Below are 17,634 nucleotides of genomic sequence, written 5' to 3' on the forward strand. Positions count from 1 at the left end.
GGGTATTAGTTACCAAGTGTTCGTAACTTAACTTACATGTGTTTAGGAAATGTTGAATAGTCATTGTGACTTTTTTCTGTACTGTAGTTTAAATAACTTACTAAAATAATTAAAACTGGTAAGCTTATATTGCATTATTTTGACAAATAAAATTGGCAGAATTTTGAATTTTTTTGGCACAGAATACATCTCTTCCCAGGAGAAACGTGCACGATCCCATTATAATGAGTTTACTGCATCTATCAGTGCATATGCAGTGTAACATTGGTTAACCTAAACCTTTGTTTATGGTCTCACAGGAGAATTTAAACAAGCTGATGAGCAATCTGAGAAGCACTCATCCTCACTTTGTGCGGTGCATCATTCCCAATGAAACGAAGACACCCGGTAAGAAGCGCCAGTGTACAGAGATCTTAGTGAGATGCAGCCATTCCCTCTGGGCTGCACAATAAGGTACTAATTCATGCTGTGATTTGTTAAGGTGACATGGAGCATGAACTCGTACTACACCAGCTAAGGTGTAACGGCGTGCTGGAAGGGATCAGAATTTGCAGGAAAGGATTCCCCAGCAGAATTATTTACGCAGACTTTAAACAGAGGTCAGAGAGCTCTACTATACTGCCCCATTATGTTTATGCTGAGTAGCTTGTATTTCCTAATTATTTCAAATACTATATTCACTGAAGTATTTAGCATATATTTTCTTTACTCTGTTGTAAATACCAAATTAATTTACTGTGGGTTATCAATGAGATTGATATCTTTGGAGTCTAAGGTCCTCTCTCCAGAGAACATATGTGGTAGGATATAATTGCAGTACAAGCTTTCTCAGACTATCCTAAAATTGTTCCTCAGCCAAACAGATGGACAGCCTCTAGGCATGAGAACTGGTCCAGTCAGCCTTTTTTCTGGCTTCCAGTTACTGGGAGCCAATTAGTGTCAATGGTGATGGTGGTTTTGCTGATAGGAACATCCTTATATTCGGGTTTCTCCTACAGATACAGGATTTTAAATGCAAGTGCTGTTCCAGAGGGACAGTTCATGGACAGTAAGAAGGCTTCTGAGAAACTACTTGGATCCATTGATATTGATCACACTCAGTATAAATTTGGTCACACTAAGGTACAGACACTCTTTGATTCAAACACCATCTATTTGTATTTTGTCCAGAATGAAAGTGATGTTTTGTAATATTCCCTTTTTCAAGGTGTTCTTCAAAGCAGGACTTCTGGGTCTTCTAGAGGAGATGAGAGATGATAAACTGGCAGAGATTATGACCCGCACACAAGCCAGATGTCGTGGCTTCCTGATGAGAATGGAGTATCAAAGAATGGTGGAAAGGAGGTAGCAATATGTCATCTTGCATGGGACTCGTTGTGTTTGGGCTATTGCATCTATATTCATCACACACATAACACTTAACATACATTTTAATTACATCATAGAGAGTCCATCTTCTGTATCCAATACAATGTTCGCTCGTTCATGAATGTCAAGCACTGGCCCTGGATGAAGCTGTACTTCAAGATCAAGCCCTTGCTGAGGAGTGCTGAAGCTGAGAAGGAGATGGCCAACATGAAGGAAGAGTTTGAGAAAATGAAGGAGGAGCTTGCTAAGTCTGAGGCAAAAAGGAAAGAACTGGAGGAAAAAATGGTGACCCTGATGCAAGAGAAAAACGACCTGCAGCTCCAAGTGCAATCTGTGAGTATCACCAATGAATTCAATCCTTATTGCACAGGGGAAACTAAACCTGAAATTTCTAAATGCAAATTTCCCAGCAAGAGAATCATAAACTGACGGTTACCTTCCACTAGAAAAATGTTGCAAGTCAAATTAAAATACAAGGATTAAATGTTACATTTTCAAATTTAAGCTTGTTCATTTGGGGATTATCCAAAATGTATGGGTCCAAATAACTGGAGTATACACATACATAATCATATATAATGATGCCCCTTTGTGGGTCATCTGTGGGGTTGGAACTTGGGACCTCTGAATCCTTTGTATTTTCTTGATGCAGACCAATTAAACTATTTTTGTTTTGGATGGTGTAACTTTTGGGACTCTATCCTAGATCTTTATACTTCTGCTGTACTGTTAGTTCTATTTGTTGTACTACTCTATAGACCATGAGACAGGTAGCATTTTGAAAGCTAAGAAGGGTGGGGTTTTTTTGTTTTTGTTTTTGTTTTTTTTACAAGAAGAGATGATTTGCTTTGTTCACAATGAGTGAGACGGCCAAGCTCTTTAAGGGGTGCCTCAGCACAATACTAAACAAAATGCCCAGCATTAAGAAAATGCATAGTTCAACCCAACCTCTGTCCCATAAAAACTACAGATTGGGAGCATCAAACATAAGTAAGTGGCTAAAAGAGAAAGTCACATATTTCAAGTGTGTTAGAGAAACCAGGTGGGGGAAGTAATATCTTTTATTGGACCAACTTCTGGTCACAGAGCTTTTCTTTGGGTCCTAAAGAAGAGCTCTGTGTAAGCTCAAAAGCGTGTCTCTCTCACCAACAGAATTTGGTCCAATAAAAGATACTGCCTCACCCACCTTGTCTCGCTAATATCCCAGGACCTACAGGGCTACCACAATATTGCAGATACCAAGTGTCGTAATTTTATGTAGCCGTAATTTAGTTATTTCTAAATTAAATTCTTTTAAAAATAACAAAGTCTTTCATCTTCAAATAATACTATGTACAGTATATGTCAAGTATGATATTTTAAAGCATACCCGTTTTTGAGGTGGCTGAGCACACAAAAAAGTGTCTACATTCTTTTTAATTGGTAAAATTGTAATTTTTATGGTTACAATGCTCAAATGTGAGTGAAGAAATTTACAAACATATAAAAAAATGCAAGACCCGTGACACAAAGAGCCAGATTTTCAAAAGAGCTCAGTATTCAAAACAGTTCCCATTGTTCTCAACTGACAACCTTCTAACTGAGAATAATCAATGTTGCTGGGTGCTCAGCATTTTAGAAAATTAGGCCATTAAAATCCAAATCATATGCAAATACAACAGGTGACACCAACCAACAGTGGGGTAAGAAACCAGTGATGAGAAGATAAAATTAAAAACAAGTCAGCGTATGCAATTATATAGGATGTTTATAGGCATGTCTAGGCTCTGACCCTGCTCACATGCTTAACATAAACCGCCATACAAGCAATGGAAAGTCAGGAGGAATACTCATACTTCAGGTTGAACATGTGCAAAATTGTTTGCAGGATCTGGGCCTTAATGGTTTAGGGACAGATTATATACATTCATATGTAGTTATTACCTTAATTTTTGTCTAATGGTCTAATAGACTAAAATAAATTAATCTAGTTGCTGTTTTTCATGATCAGACATCTCATAAGAACATACAAATGGTCAAACTGAGTCAGATCAGTGGTCCACCTAGCCCGGTATATTGTTTTCTACACTGCCAGGTGCTTCAAAGGGAATGAACAGAACAGGGCAATCATCAAGTGATCCATCCCCTGTCATCCAGTCCCAGCATCTGGCAATCAGAGGCTAGGGACACCTAGAACATGGGATAGCAATCCTGACCATCTTTGCTAATAGCCATTGATGGACCTATCCTCTCAACAACAAGTAAACAATTAAAATCAATCATATTTTGTGCTGAGATGAAATATATTTTTTTTCAGCTTTTATTACAATACCACTATTTAGTGTGATATAAGATAGAACTAAAAGTCACCAAAACACAAATAAATGGAAAAACTACATTTCTCCAACAGGAATCTGAAGGCTTGGCTGATGCTGAGGAAAGATGTGACCAGCTGATCAAAACCAAAATCCAACTTGAAGCTAAAATTAAGGAGGTGACTGAAAGAGCAGAGGATGAGGAGGAGATGAACGCTGAGCTGACAGCCAAAAAGAGGAAACTGGAGGATGAATGTTCTGAGCTGAAGAAAGACATTGATGACCTTGAGTTAACATTGGCCAAGGTTGAAAAGGAAAAACATGCGACAGAAAACAAGGTAAAGGCCATATATATATGAATGAGAGAGAGATCTGTGCATGTATGCCTGGAGGGAGACTGGGACTTGCAGCCAGTAGGATGAGGAATGTGGGCAGGAGGAACAAGGGGGTGAGGGAAAGACAGATCAGATGAAGAACTGGGAAGGGAAGAAATGGGACTGGCTGGGCAAGGAGACAGTGCACCATCTATTCTGTGTACTGAATGAGGCAGGAGTCCTAGGAGGTCCTATGGTAAACAATAGTATGTAATCACGTAATTAAAAACTCTATCATAATAGATATGTTGCACAGGCAACCTTAATTCAGGAATTTCCTAACCTTGGAGTGCTTGACTTTGAAACCTTACTTTTCTTTGAATGTTGTTTTTGTGTGTGAGACAATTATATATATACACACACACACTTTCTTAATTTACATATTTAGTTTATACTTTGCATTCATTTAATAAAAAAGATCAGTACATAATAAATGTATTTATTTATCTTTATCATTTACTTTCCAAGTAAGGAATAATAAATACATTAATGCATTTATGAGGTATAATATGCCACCTATTGAGTAGCTGCCATTCTAATTTATATTTCAATGGTAAACAGACAGATTTTCAAAACTGCCCAGAACCCCCAATTGGAGTAGAAATTTCTAAAGCCCTCATAACTCTAAACTGTCAACCCAGAACAAAGGTTGTTGCTGAGTACTTAGTATTTTTAAAAATATATTTTTTTGAACACGAACATATATTTCAATGCCTAAAAATTGAGACGTGACCTCTTTTGAAACGCAGGCATTAAGTTGTTATTTGGTCTCTTATTGTTGAGGGAACAAACTGACTGAAATGGGACAAGTCCAGACCTTAGTAGGGCAGAGGTGAGAGTTTTCAGCTGTAAGTGATGACAGTTTCATGAGAATCTCTTCCCAGTTTTTTCTGAGTTCACTCAGAGAAAAGATAATGAAGTAGCTATGACTTCAGACATGACAGTTCTTTCTGCTTATTATATTACATTTCCATGCAGCCAGTATCTATTCCTTGAATCTTATAAAATTTTGGATAAAAACATCAAATTTAATAAATCTAAGTTTTAAATGACACTGTCATTTCACAAACAATAATGTTTTGTATCCATTTTCTTTAACCATCTTTATTCAACTCTGAAGGTGAAAAACCTCACTGAGGAGATGGCAGTCCTGGATGAGACCATTGCTAAACTGACAAAGGAAAAGAAAGCCCTCCAGGAGGCCCATCAGCAGACCCTGGATGACCTGCAGGCGGAAGAGGACAAAGTGAATTCACTGACTAAAGCTAAAACCAAGCTGGAGCAGCAAGTGGACGATGTAGGCACAATAACATATGGAGAGAACAAAACCAGTGTGACATTAGGCTCTTGTTCACAGAGAATTTATGGCCTTTTTCTGTTTAGCTTGAAGGGTCGCTGGAGCAAGAGAAGAAGATTCGCATGGACCTTGAAAGAGCGAAGAGGAAACTTGAAGGAGATTTGAAGCTGGCCCAGGAATCCACAATGGATTTAGAAAATGATAAACAGCAGCTGGAGGAAAAATTGAAGAAGTAGGTATGGTTTGCAGGGAGTATCATGCGGACACATTTTGTTCAGGAACTAACTCTTTTTTTTCCGTTCGTATGAAAAGGAAAGACTTTGAAATCAGTCAGTTCCTAAGCAAAATTGAGGATGAGCAAGTCCTGGGCATCCAGCTGCAGAAGAAGATCAAAGAGTTACAGGTAAGTCATAGTTTATCTTTGTTCCAGCCCAAGAGGCAGTTCAGTTTAAAGGAAGGCATCGGTCTTAGTGAACGTGATGTATCAGGGACCCAAATTTCTCTCTATGGGGCTTTGGATGCAGCTACCCCAGTTCAGGGAGGCGATGTTTCTTTGCCACCGGAACCTCTGTTGTCAGTGTAAGCTGCATCTATTCTACGGAGTTATGCCAGCAGAACTCTGCCGATAGCCATACTGGTGTTGACCCCAGACTGAAGCCATAGTCTTAGTGTTTCCTGTTGTTCTCCAGGCTCGTATTGAGGAGCTGGAGGAGGAGACAGAGGCTGAACGTGCCTCTCGGGCGAAAGCAGAGAAGCAGCGGGCTGATCTTTCCAGGGAACTCGAGGAGATCAGTGAGCGTCTGGAAGAAGCTGGTGGAGCCACAGCAGTTCAGATTGAGATGAACAAGAAGCGTGAGGCAGAATTCCAGAAAATGCGCCGAGACCTTGAGGAGGCCACTCTGCAGCACGAAGCCACAGCCGCCGCCCTCCGGAAGAAGCACGCGGACAGCACGGCAGAGCTTGGGGAGCAAATCGACAACCTGCAACGCGTCAAGCAGAAGCTGGAGAAGGAGAAGAGTGAACTGAAGATGGAGATTGACGACCTGGCTAGTAACCTGGAGACTGTCTCCAAAGCCAAGGTACAGAAACAATATATATATATATATATAAACATATATGTTTATTGCAGAAAACAGACTGCACCTTCAGATTTGCACTTTGTAGAGGTAGTCTTAAATAATAATAAAGAAGAAAAAATCACTGATGTTATTGCTGTTGTTATGTCACAGATATAATACGATTTTTATTTTACTATTTGCATAATATTTAGTTTTATGAAGGGTGAGGTTTCCTTACTAATTGAGCCCACATGTAGTTTGTCATGACAAAAATCCCAATGATCTCAGAATGCTGGAGAGCCCATGTGTTTAATCCTCTTTCTTTTTGTCCATTTCACACAAAGGCAAACCTTGAGAAGATGTGCCGCACTCTGGAAGATCAGCTTAGCGAGGTTAAGACAAAAGAAGAAGAGCATCAGCGTATGATCAATGACCTCAGTGCTCAAAGAGCTCGTCTACAGACAGAATCAGGTAAAACATACATGTTGTACAACTGTGAGCACATACAGGAGATGCTGTGATAGGAGGAAATTTCCATCATACGCATAACATCTGATCCACCATAAGAACGTAAGAACAGCCATACTGGGTCAGACCAAAAGTCCATCTAGGCCAGTATGCTCTATTCTGACAGTGGCCCATGCCAGGTGTCCCAGAGGGAAAGAACAGAACAGGTAATCATCAAGTGATCCATCCTGTCACACATTCCCAGCTTCTGGCAAACAGCCTATCCTACCTGTCTATCTTGAATCATAGCCATTGATGGATCTATCCTCCATAAATTTATCTAGTTAGTTTTTGAACACTGTTATAGTCTTGGCCTTCTCAACATCCTCTGGCAAGGAGTTCCATAGGTTGACTGTGCATTGTGTAAAAAAATACTTCCTTTTGTTTGTTTTAAACCTCCGGCTTATTAGTTTCATTTGGTGACCCCTAGTTCTTGAGAAGTTATGAGAAGGAGTAAATAACACTTCCTTATTTACTTTCTCCACACCAGTCATGATTTTATAGACCTCAATCATATCCGCCCTTTGTCATCTTTCTTCCAAGCTGAAAAGTCCCAGTCTTATTAATCTCTCCTCATATGGCAGCCATTCCATGCCCTTAATCATTTTTGTTGCCCTTTTCTGAACCGCTTCCAATTCCGATATATCTTTTTTGAGATATGGCGACCACATCTGCATGAAGTATTCAAGATTTGGGCATACTATGGATTTATATAGAGGCAGTATGATATTTTCTGTGTTATTATCGATCGCTTTCTTAATGGTGCCCAACATTCTGTTCGCTTTTTTGATTGCCGCTGCACATTGAGTAGATGTTTTCAGAGAACTATCCACAATGACTCCAAGATCTCTTTCTTGAGTGCTAACAGCTAATTTAGACATCATCATTTTATATGTATAGTTGGGATTATGTTTTCCAATGTGCATTACTTTCCATTTATTAAGATTGAATTTCATCTGCCATTTGGTTGCCCAGTCACCCAGTTTTGAGAGATCCTTTTGTAGCTCTTCGCAGTCTGCCTAGGACTTAACTATCTTGAGTAGTTTTGTATCATCGGCATATTTTGCCACCTCACTATTTACCCCTTTTGCCAGATCATTTATGAATATGTTGAATAGTACTGGGCCCAGTACAGACCCCTGGGGGACACCGCTATTTACCTCTCTCCATTCTGAAAACTGACCATTTATTCCTACCCTTTGTTTCCTATCTTTTAACCTGTTACTGATCCATGAGAGGACCTTCCCTCTTATCCCATGACAGCTTACTTTGTTTAAGAGCCTTTGGTGAGGGACCTTGTCAAAGGCTTTCTGAAAACCTAAGTACACTATATCCACATGCTTGACCCCCTCAAAGAATTCTAGTAGATTGGTGAGGCATGATTTCCCTTTTCAAAAAACATATTGACTCATCCACAACAAATTATGTTCATCTATGTGTCTGACAATTTTGTTCTTTACTATAGTTTCAGCCAGTTTGCCCAGTACTGAAATCAGGTTTGCCTGTAATTGCCTCTGGAGCCCTTTTGAAAAATTGGCATCACATTAGCTATCCTCCAGTCACCTGGTACAGCAGCTGGTTTAAATGATAGGTTACAGACTACAGTTAGTAGCCCTGCAATTTCACATTTGAGTTCCTTCAGAGCTCTTGGGTGAATACCATCTGGTCCAAGCAACTTATTACTGTTTAATTTATCAATTTGTTCCAAAACCTCGTCTAATGACACTTCAATCTGGGACAGTTCCTCAGATTTGTCACCTAAAATGAATGGCTCAGGTTTGGGAATCTCCCTCACATTCTCAGCCGAGAAGACCAATGCAAAGAATTCATTTAATTTCTCCGCAATAGCCTTATCATCCTTGAGTTCTTCTTTAGCATATCGATTGTCCAGTGGCCCTACTGATTCTTTAGCAGGCTTCGTGCTTCTGATGTATTTAAAATTTTTTGCTATTACTTGCTAATTCTTTTTTGGCCTTCCTAATTATATTTTTTCACTTCATTTGTCAGAGTTTATGTTCCTTTCTATTGTCCTCACTAGGATTTAACTTCCACTTTTTAGAGGATACCTTTTTGCCTCTTGCTGCTTCTCTTACTTTGTTGTTTAGCCAAGGTGACTCTTTTTTGGTTCTCTTATTATGTTTTTTAATTTGGTGTATACATTTAAGTTGAGCCTCTATTATGGTATCTTTAAAAGGTTTCCATGCAGCTTGCAGGGATTTTACTTTTGGAACTGTACCTTTTAATTTCTGTTTAACTCCTCATTTTTGTGTAGTTCCCCTTTCTAAATTAAATGCGACAGTGTTGGGCCACTGTGGTGTTTTCCCCGCCACAGGGATGTTAAATTTAATTATATTATGGTCACTATTACCATGCGGTTCAGCTATATTCACCTCTTGGACCAGATCCTGTGCTCCACTTAGGACTAAATCAAGAATTGCCTCTCCTCTTGTGGGTTCCAGGACTAGCCGCTCCAAGAAGCAGTCATTTAAAGTGTCAAGAAACTTTATCTCTGCATCCTGTCCTGAGATGACATGTACCCAGTCAATTTGGGGATAGTTGAAATCTCCCGTTACTACTGAGTTTTTTATTTTAATAGAATAAATTAATAAAATATTGATATTTTATTTTTTATTTTAATATTTTATTAATTTTAATATTTTAATATTTTATTTGATAATATTTTAATTTTAATTTTATTTTTTATTTTTATTTTAATAATATTTTAATCTCTAATCACCATCCTGGTCAGGTGGTCGGTAGTGTTTCTCAACCGCTATATTCTTACTGTTCAAGCATGGACTTACTATCCATAGAGATTCTATGTTACAGTTTGGTTCATTTAAGATTTTTACTTCATTTGATTCCACACTTTCTTTCACATAGCGTACGACTCCCCCACCAGCACAACCTGTTCTGTGGTTCTGATATATTTTGTATCCTGGTATTAATGTGTCCCAGTGATTATCTTCATTCCATCATGTTTCTGTGATGCCTATTATATCAATATCCTCATTTAATACAAGGCACTCTAGTTCACCCATCTTATTATTTAGACTTCTAGCATTGGTATATAAGCACTTTAAAAACATGTCACTTTTTAGCTGTCTCCCATGACATGATGTAATTGAATGAGACTTTTTTCATTTGACTGTTTCTCATGAAAAAAAGTTTCTATTTGACACCTGCTGTTAGCACTGATTATATCAGATTATCATCCTCTAGAAGACCATCCTAAATTAATCTGTTTTAAAATAATAAATTACTTTATTATGTTCACTTAATTGCTATTTAATATAATCTATCTGGAATGTTTCTTAGGTGAATTTGCGCGCCAGGTAGAGGAAAAAGATGCTTTGATTTCTCAGCTCTCAAGAGGCAAACAGGCATTTACCCAACAGATTGAGGAACTCAAGAGGCATCTAGAGGAGGAGATAAAGGTAAGGATTTTTCCAACAGCCTTTTCTGTGAAGCTGGATTCTTGTTGTGAGCAAGATGCTTTAACCTCAAATGAAACCATAGCACCCTAGAGAATAGTGGGGGAAAGGTCCTGTTAGGTCACGTCACCTATCCCAGCCCCTGCCAATGCAGAATTGTTCCCTAGAGTATATTTATGAATGCTTTCATAGAGTCACAGAGTTTCAGGCTTGAAATGACCATTGGATCATTTAATCTGACCTGTATATTAAAGGCCCCCAACACAAATCAGCAACCACATACTAAGCCCATCATCCAAAATTAGACTGAAGTGTTACAAGCCTCCAGAGATTAAACTATTGTGTGCCGAGAATAGGAGTTATCGAGGTGCGCTAATGCCTGAGGCACCTGCAGTTATCAAAACCCAGCATAAAGTTTACCATCCATCGAATCTCGCACCACTTCCCCGGGATAGCGTTCCACAGTTTGACAGAACTCACTGTCAGGAGGATCCCTAGGATATTTAGCTACATCACTGTGCTACTCCTGTTGTGTCTCCAGGCTAAGAACGCACTGGCCCACGCTTTGCAGTCTGCTCGCCATGACTGCGACTTGCTCCGGGAGCAATATGAGGAGGAGCAGGAAGCCAAGGGTGAGCTGCAACGTGCCCTGTCCAAGGCCAACAGTGAAGTTGCCCAGTGGAGAACCAAATACGAGACAGACGCCATTCAGCGCACTGAGGAACTGGAAGAGGCCAAGTATGTGCTGGGGTGGAGGACTGGAAGAGGCCAAGAACTAAATGGGGAAATGTGAAGAGGCTAGTGATATGCTCAGGAAGGGACTGGAAGAGGCCAAGGATGTGCTTTGGGGAGGGTGATTAGAGGAGATGCAGAATATCCATTTAGTGGTATGGGTTGGAAAATGGCAAACATGCTCATTAGGTTTAGAAAGACTGAGAGAGGCCCTGTACTCTGTCGATAATGCGTGTGAGCTGATGGCAGACGGATTATCAGAGACAATGTACTGTATATGAATTGGATAAGAGCGACTGAGAAAAGACCTGATCTGTGTGTGCACTGGGGTCACAGCCCAGAAGAGGTGATTTCTGCTCTCGTGAATCCCAGAGCAGCTGCATACAGATTTCTTCCAATATTGCTCACTAAATGGGAGCCGTATTTATTCACTAAGTGGGAGCTGTATTTACAATCTTCCAGGAAGAAGCTTGCCCAGCGTCTGCAGGACGCTGAAGAACATGTCGAAGCTGTGAATTCCAAATGTGCTTCCCTTGAAAAGACGAAGCAGAGGCTGCAGAATGAAGTGGAGGACCTGATGATTGATGTGGAAAGATCTAATGCTGCCTGTGCAGCTCTGGATAAGAAACAGAAGAATTTCGATAAGGTATTTCAGCCTTGTGGGTGTTGGATGGAGCATCCGCTAGTGATCTCCGTTGCTTAGACTAAGGTCTTGTTGTTCTTTAGGTTCTGGCAGAATGGAAGCAGAAATACGAGGAAACGCAGGCTGAACTGGAAGCTTCCCAGAAGGAGTCTCGCTCGCTCAGCACGGAGCTGTTTAAGATGAAGAATGCTTATGAGGAAACCTTGGATCAACTTGAAACTCTGAAGCGTGAGAACAAGAACTTGCAGCGTAAGTCCCCGGATTTCTTCTCCTAACATGGGGCTTCTGGAAAGCTTGTCAACACTCTAAAGTGAATCTGTCTGTGCCTGTGGCATTGCTAAGGAGCCTCTCTCTCTTTGGGCCCTTTGTCTGATTGCGTTATTTGTCTGTAACCCAACAGAGGAGATTTCTGACCTCACGGAGCAGATTGCAGAAGGGGGAAAGACCATCCATGAGCTGGAGAAAGTGAAGAAGCAGATTGAGCAAGAGAAATCAGAAATCCAGTCCGCTCTGGAGGAAGCTGAGGTACACATGCCATTAGTCACTGCTTTACAAAGAGAGATTCAGAAAACCTTGGAGCTGTATCCTGTTGTAAACACGGTGGGATAATTCACAGGGACAGGAGGACAGCACATGCTGTGCTGGAAGCTATGTACTCAGTGCCCATGCTACCCACAGCACTACATTCCAGTTTGTGGGAGCATCTAACACTTTATGTGGAAGGAAACAACTATTTTTGTCCCTTTATTGACCCTTCACTTGCTCTTGTTAAGGCTTCCCTAGAACATGAAGAGGGCAAAATCCTCCGCATCCAACTTGAGCTGAACCAGGTAAAGTCTGAAATTGACAGGAAGATTGCTGAGAAAGATGAGGAAATTGAACAGCTGAAGAGAAACCATGTCAGAGTTGTGGAGTCCATGCAGAGCACCCTGGATGCTGAGATCAGGAGCAGAAACGAAGCCCTGAGGCTAAAGAAGAAGATGGAGGGGGATCTGAATGAAATGGAGATCCAGCTGAGCCATGCCAGCCGCCTGGCTGCAGAGGCACAGAAGAATCTGCGAAACACACAAGGAGTGCTCAAGGTACACTAAGCCACACATGCCTAGTGTGATAGCTCAGCTGGTCTTTTCAGCATGCCAAAGGAGTCTGCGCCTCCAGGTAATTTCTCTCACTCGTTTTACAGGATACCCAGATTCACTTGGATGATGCTCTCCGAAGCCAAGAAGACCTGAAGGAGCAGGTGGCCATGGTTGAGCGCAGAGCTAACCTGATGCTGGCCGAAATTGAGGAGCTGAGGGCAGCTCTGGAACAGACAGAGAGGGCCAGGAAAGTGGCTGAACAGGAGCTTCTGGATGCAAGTGAACGAGTTCAGCTCCTGCACACCCAGGTCAGGGTCTAGTGTGAAAAGAAATCCCACATATCCCTAAGCAGGAGACTGCTCTGTAGGTATCCTGCTCCAAAGAGCAGCACTAGGGGGTGTTTAGAAGATTTTTGTTCTTGAAATGGCCTGTACGCTAATGTCCATAGGATGGACCTTTGTTAAACAGAAAGCAAGAATCTTCAAGGCCATCTTTGGTTTTCCTTAGGTGCTGTGTTGAAGGCGACAAGGGATGATGAAGGTTATAATTGCAGTGATGTGATGGAGGGGGGCAAGTGTCTCAGAGGCTCTGGGTGTGGCTTTCCTGCCTCTTATACAGTTTCCATCACTGGATACTTTTAAGTCATCTCTGCCATCCCCTGTGATTCAGGAAGTATTTCTACACAGTGATTGTTTGGAATGGACCAGATTTACAACAATTGGCACATAGGGTTTGTCACAGGCTATGGGGGTAACGTTAGTGAGTGCCTTTAAAATATTCACAGGACATCACTGACTAGCTGTCAATGTCCTGCAGTGATGATACATTTGGAGGAGAGTTCTGCAGCAGTAAAATGTTAATAGTAACCTGTACATTAAACACAAATATTCAGTTCATGCTCCAGAGTCAATATTTTGGGACTAACTGTAACCACGTCTTATCTATTGTTGTTAAACAGAACACCAGCCTGATCAACACGAAGAAGAAGCTGGAAACAGACATTTCCCAAATCCAGAGTGAAATGGAGGAGACAATTCAGGAAGCGCGTAATGCAGAAGAGAAGGCCAAGAAGGCAATCACTGATGTGAGTTGAAGGCACCTTTCTTTGGAGAACATGGCCGTGTTTGCACCTGAAATGGCTGGTTTTCTGGACCGGTTTCCTTTCTTTACTCACTAGGCGGCCATGATGGCGGAGGAGCTGAAGAAGGAACAGGACACCAGCGCCCACCTGGAGAGGATGAAGAAGAACCTGGACCAGACGGTGAAGGACCTGCAGCTCCGTCTGGATGAGGCAGAGCAGTTGGCACTGAAGGGTGGAAAGAAGCAAATCCAGAAACTGGAGGCCAGAGTATGTATTCCCCATATTTGTGTATTTAGGAGCATTTCCTATGTTTAGTCGCAGTGAAACTCAATGATCCATTTCTTATTTCAGGTGCGTGAGCTGGAAGGTGAGGTTGACAATGAGCAGAAACGCAGTGCTGATGCTATCAAGGGTGTTCGCAAGTATGAGAGAAGAGTAAAGGAACTGACCTATCAGGTAAGGAGGGAGGCCCTTGTGCTGTCACATCCTTCTCTGGGGAGCACAAATTGTTTGCATGTGAACCTGCAGGGGGTAATTTTATTTTATCATATGGGCAAATGAACTCACCTCTTTCCTGCTTTATTAACTACTTTCAGTCTGAAGAAGACCGGAAGAATATTCTCAGGCTTCAAGATCTGGTTGATAAACTACAACTGAAAGTGAAATCTTACAAGAGACAAGCCGAGGAGTCTGTAAGTATCAGTCGGAGGAGGAATGATAGTTACCTGCTAACGAGGTGGGAATTGTACTAACTAGCATAGGATGTGTGGGGGGTATTGTAGGCCTGGGGAGGCTAAGCCTCCCCAAACAGCCAGGCGTGGCCCTGCCCACGCTCCGCTCCAAGGCCCCCACCTGCCTCCCACTCTTCCCCCTGGTCCCAGCCCGGGCTGCTCCTCTTCCCCGAAGCAGCCTGGGACTTGGGGCGGGCTGGTCAGGACGGGGTGGCCGGTGGCCTGGGCTGGGTGATGCGGCGGGACTCCGATGAAGTGAGCTGTAGCTCACGAAAGCTTATGCTCAAATAAATTTGTTAGTCTCTAAGGTGCCACTAGTACTCCTTTTCTTTTTGCGAATACAGACTAACACGTATGCTACTCTGAAACCATTCTAACTAGTGGATCTAAGAAATTATGAAATTGCATTTGTTCAGGAGAACAAGGTTTAAAGATCAACAGAACCTTGATAGTTCATGCTTATATCTGAGGAACTAATTACTGAAAGAGTAAGCAAAGAAACAATAAAAAATCATAAAAGAATAATATATATAAGTACATTTGATAAGCATAGTTTATTTGTCAGTGTTTAGGTTCATAGTTCATAGCACATTATATAGAGGATTTAATAAATGATAAGAAAACTGAGCAATATAAGAATTCTACAGCATTTTGCAATTACATTTTTGCTGAAAGTGGAGAAATGTTGCTGGTTTTTGTATATGCCAGTTAGGGACCAGTGCGTAAATCAGTGCTCACTGACTCGTGCAGATGAAAACCGTATGTGCTAGGCACATGCATTTTTCATCTATCCCCAGAAGAGTTCTCACCTCATTGAAAATTTCTTTTTGCTATTCCGTAACTTTTCAAAATCTTCTCAACCTTGGAAAAGTTACAGACTGCAAAGTTTCCGAGCTCCTTTACCCTTTTCCTGTTGTGCAACTTTTCCAAAGTTGAGAACATTTTGAAAAGTTACCTAGTGGCAAAAGGAAAAAAAAACAAAGACAAATGAAACATCCATCATTCGATCACATTCATTTTGCAAAAGGGAAAAAGGGGGAAAAATGGATAGGGTGGGGTGAAACAGTTGGAAATTCAAAATTTTGAAATTTTCAGTTTCAATGAAAAATTGTTTTGAAAGGTATCCGTGAAATAATTTGTTTAGAAAAAAGACTATTTTTCATTGAAATGCAAAAAATTCTAACAACTCTACTGAATACTTTGCTTAGCTCTACTAATAACTCAATCACAGTTGCACAAAAAATCTTCCAGATTTAGCATGTGCCTAAAGAAAAGGAGTACTTGTGGCACCTTAGAGACTAACCAATTTATTTGAGCCTGAGCTTTCGTGAGCTACAGCTCACTTCATCGGATGCATGCCGTGGAAACTGTAGCAGACTTTATATATACACAGAGAATATGAAAAAATACCTCCTCCCACCCCACTGTCCTGCTGGTAATAGCAGATCTGTTACCAGATCTGTTGTTAGCTTGGCCTGATGAGGCCTTGCCTCTGTGAACATGCTCCTTGTGTTGCCTGCCCCAGGCCCAGTACAGATAAGGATGTCTAGTCTCTGCTGATGAGACAATTTGCTAGAGGGAGATTGTGAATGTCTCATTACTCACCAACTCCTCCAAATCCCTGCCTTCACCTCAGGGGCAGCAGGATAATAACGTTAAGCAGAATGGAGGATCCCATGATTTAAGCTCTCTGAATGTTTTTCATCATTCCACAATTTTATGCAAATTCTCAACTTTCATTCTAAACAAAGAATCAAATTTAATTTTCCTCCGCAAAGATCCATCCTTCCTAAGAAAGAGCGTTATGCTGCTGCCTTGGGACCCCAGACAGCTGCCTGAGGATAGTTAGCAACTGAAAGGGAGCTGCCCGCCTTGGAGAGAAGGAAAGAAATAGTGAGCTGCTTGATCTGAGTCTATGCTGCCTGACTGGGAGAGGGAAGAGGGAAAATGAGTGGGAGGCAAGTGCTTCCTCTGTGAGGACCTGATCCAAACCTCACTGGAATTACTGGAAAGGCTCCAGTTAACTTCAGTGGACTTTGGATCAGGCTCTTAGGGAGGAAAAGGATTGTGACAGAATGAGAAATTCCTACTTTTCTCTTGAAACTACTCCTCATTTTCTCATTCTGTTCAGGGCAATCTGACTCTTTGAATATGGTTCAAAGTACCCAGGTTGCCAATCGAAATATCACTTCCATAAATTTCAGTTGTGTGCACACAATACATGGCATATCTGACTCTGTGGAGCTCAGTATTCAAATGGTAGATTAATGGTGTGGATGCAACACTAACTCCCTGTCCTGCTCACTGAAACACACTGTGTTATCAAGGCTGTGTCTCCTGGAACTCAGCTTCAGGGTGGATGCACTCTTGTTGTTGGTTCTACGATGTAATGAAAGGTGGTTTGTTCATAGTCCAATCCTGAACTCGGAGAATACAAACTGCAGACCTAAAACTGTCTCCTGAAAGGGTCACAAGCTAGAATGGATGGCACTTCTCTTCTGGATTTTCGTCACTTCCCTGTCCCTAAGTGAATAGACTTCTGCTAGCAATTACATGTGCAGCATCATTCTACATTTAAAAAGGATTTCACCTCGCTTTTAATACATTTTCTAACTTAGAAAATGGTGAGTGTGAGAAGGTCTGTACTTGGTTTTCAGGTAAGAGATGGCAAGCGAGTGACAGAGTCTGGGCCTTCTCCTTATCAAGCAGTTGTATCCCCTAAAGTTCCAAATGCAGGAAAAGGGTGTCAGTCCCAGTCACATCTAGTGGTCAGAGCAGGTGTTAGACCTAGTGGTTAGATAGCCTAGCTGGTAGCCAGAAATTGGAGCCCAGGGTTGGAGCTGCAGCCAGAGTCCAGACGCCAGAGTCAAGAGTCAGGGACAAAGTCATCAGTCAGGAGTCGGAGTCCAGGGGCAGAACTGGCTTACCTGGAGTGAGGTAAGGCAGGGACAAGGCCGGAGCCAGGGCAGGAGCAAAGCAAGAGCAAGGCTGGGGACAAGGCAGGAGTAGTCACTACTGCAGCTCTGGGTACGTGCT

The 17,634-nt window shown here is 41.5% G+C and overlaps 1 protein-coding gene across 1 annotated transcript in view; it reads left to right on the forward strand.

Moving 5' to 3' along the window:
* The window catches only part of LOC140898372 (myosin heavy chain, skeletal muscle, adult), a 33,393-nt gene that overhangs the window by 14,064 nt on the left and 1,695 nt on the right, over positions 1–17,634 (forward strand). Inside the window, exons 16-37 of the mRNA XM_073312109.2 lie at positions 300–387; positions 482–599; positions 999–1,122; positions 1,208–1,344; positions 1,446–1,701; positions 3,758–4,000; positions 5,157–5,333; positions 5,420–5,565; positions 5,646–5,736; positions 6,023–6,412; positions 6,736–6,862; positions 10,217–10,335; positions 10,874–11,070; positions 11,527–11,710; positions 11,791–11,956; positions 12,108–12,232; positions 12,481–12,789; positions 12,891–13,094; positions 13,745–13,870; positions 13,964–14,134; positions 14,219–14,323; positions 14,464–14,559. Of these exons, the coding sequence (XP_073168210.1) occupies positions 300–387; positions 482–599; positions 999–1,122; positions 1,208–1,344; positions 1,446–1,701; positions 3,758–4,000; positions 5,157–5,333; positions 5,420–5,565; positions 5,646–5,736; positions 6,023–6,412; positions 6,736–6,862; positions 10,217–10,335; positions 10,874–11,070; positions 11,527–11,710; positions 11,791–11,956; positions 12,108–12,232; positions 12,481–12,789; positions 12,891–13,094; positions 13,745–13,870; positions 13,964–14,134; positions 14,219–14,323; positions 14,464–14,559 (3,699 nt within the window). The remainder of the gene's footprint in view (positions 1–299; positions 388–481; positions 600–998; positions 1,123–1,207; positions 1,345–1,445; positions 1,702–3,757; positions 4,001–5,156; positions 5,334–5,419; positions 5,566–5,645; positions 5,737–6,022; positions 6,413–6,735; positions 6,863–10,216; positions 10,336–10,873; positions 11,071–11,526; positions 11,711–11,790; positions 11,957–12,107; positions 12,233–12,480; positions 12,790–12,890; positions 13,095–13,744; positions 13,871–13,963; positions 14,135–14,218; positions 14,324–14,463; positions 14,560–17,634) is intronic.

This window comes from Lepidochelys kempii, chromosome 14, assembly GCF_965140285.1.
Source record: "Lepidochelys kempii isolate rLepKem1 chromosome 14, rLepKem1.hap1, whole genome shotgun sequence".
Classification (NCBI taxonomy): Eukaryota; Metazoa; Chordata; order Testudines; family Cheloniidae; genus Lepidochelys; species Lepidochelys kempii.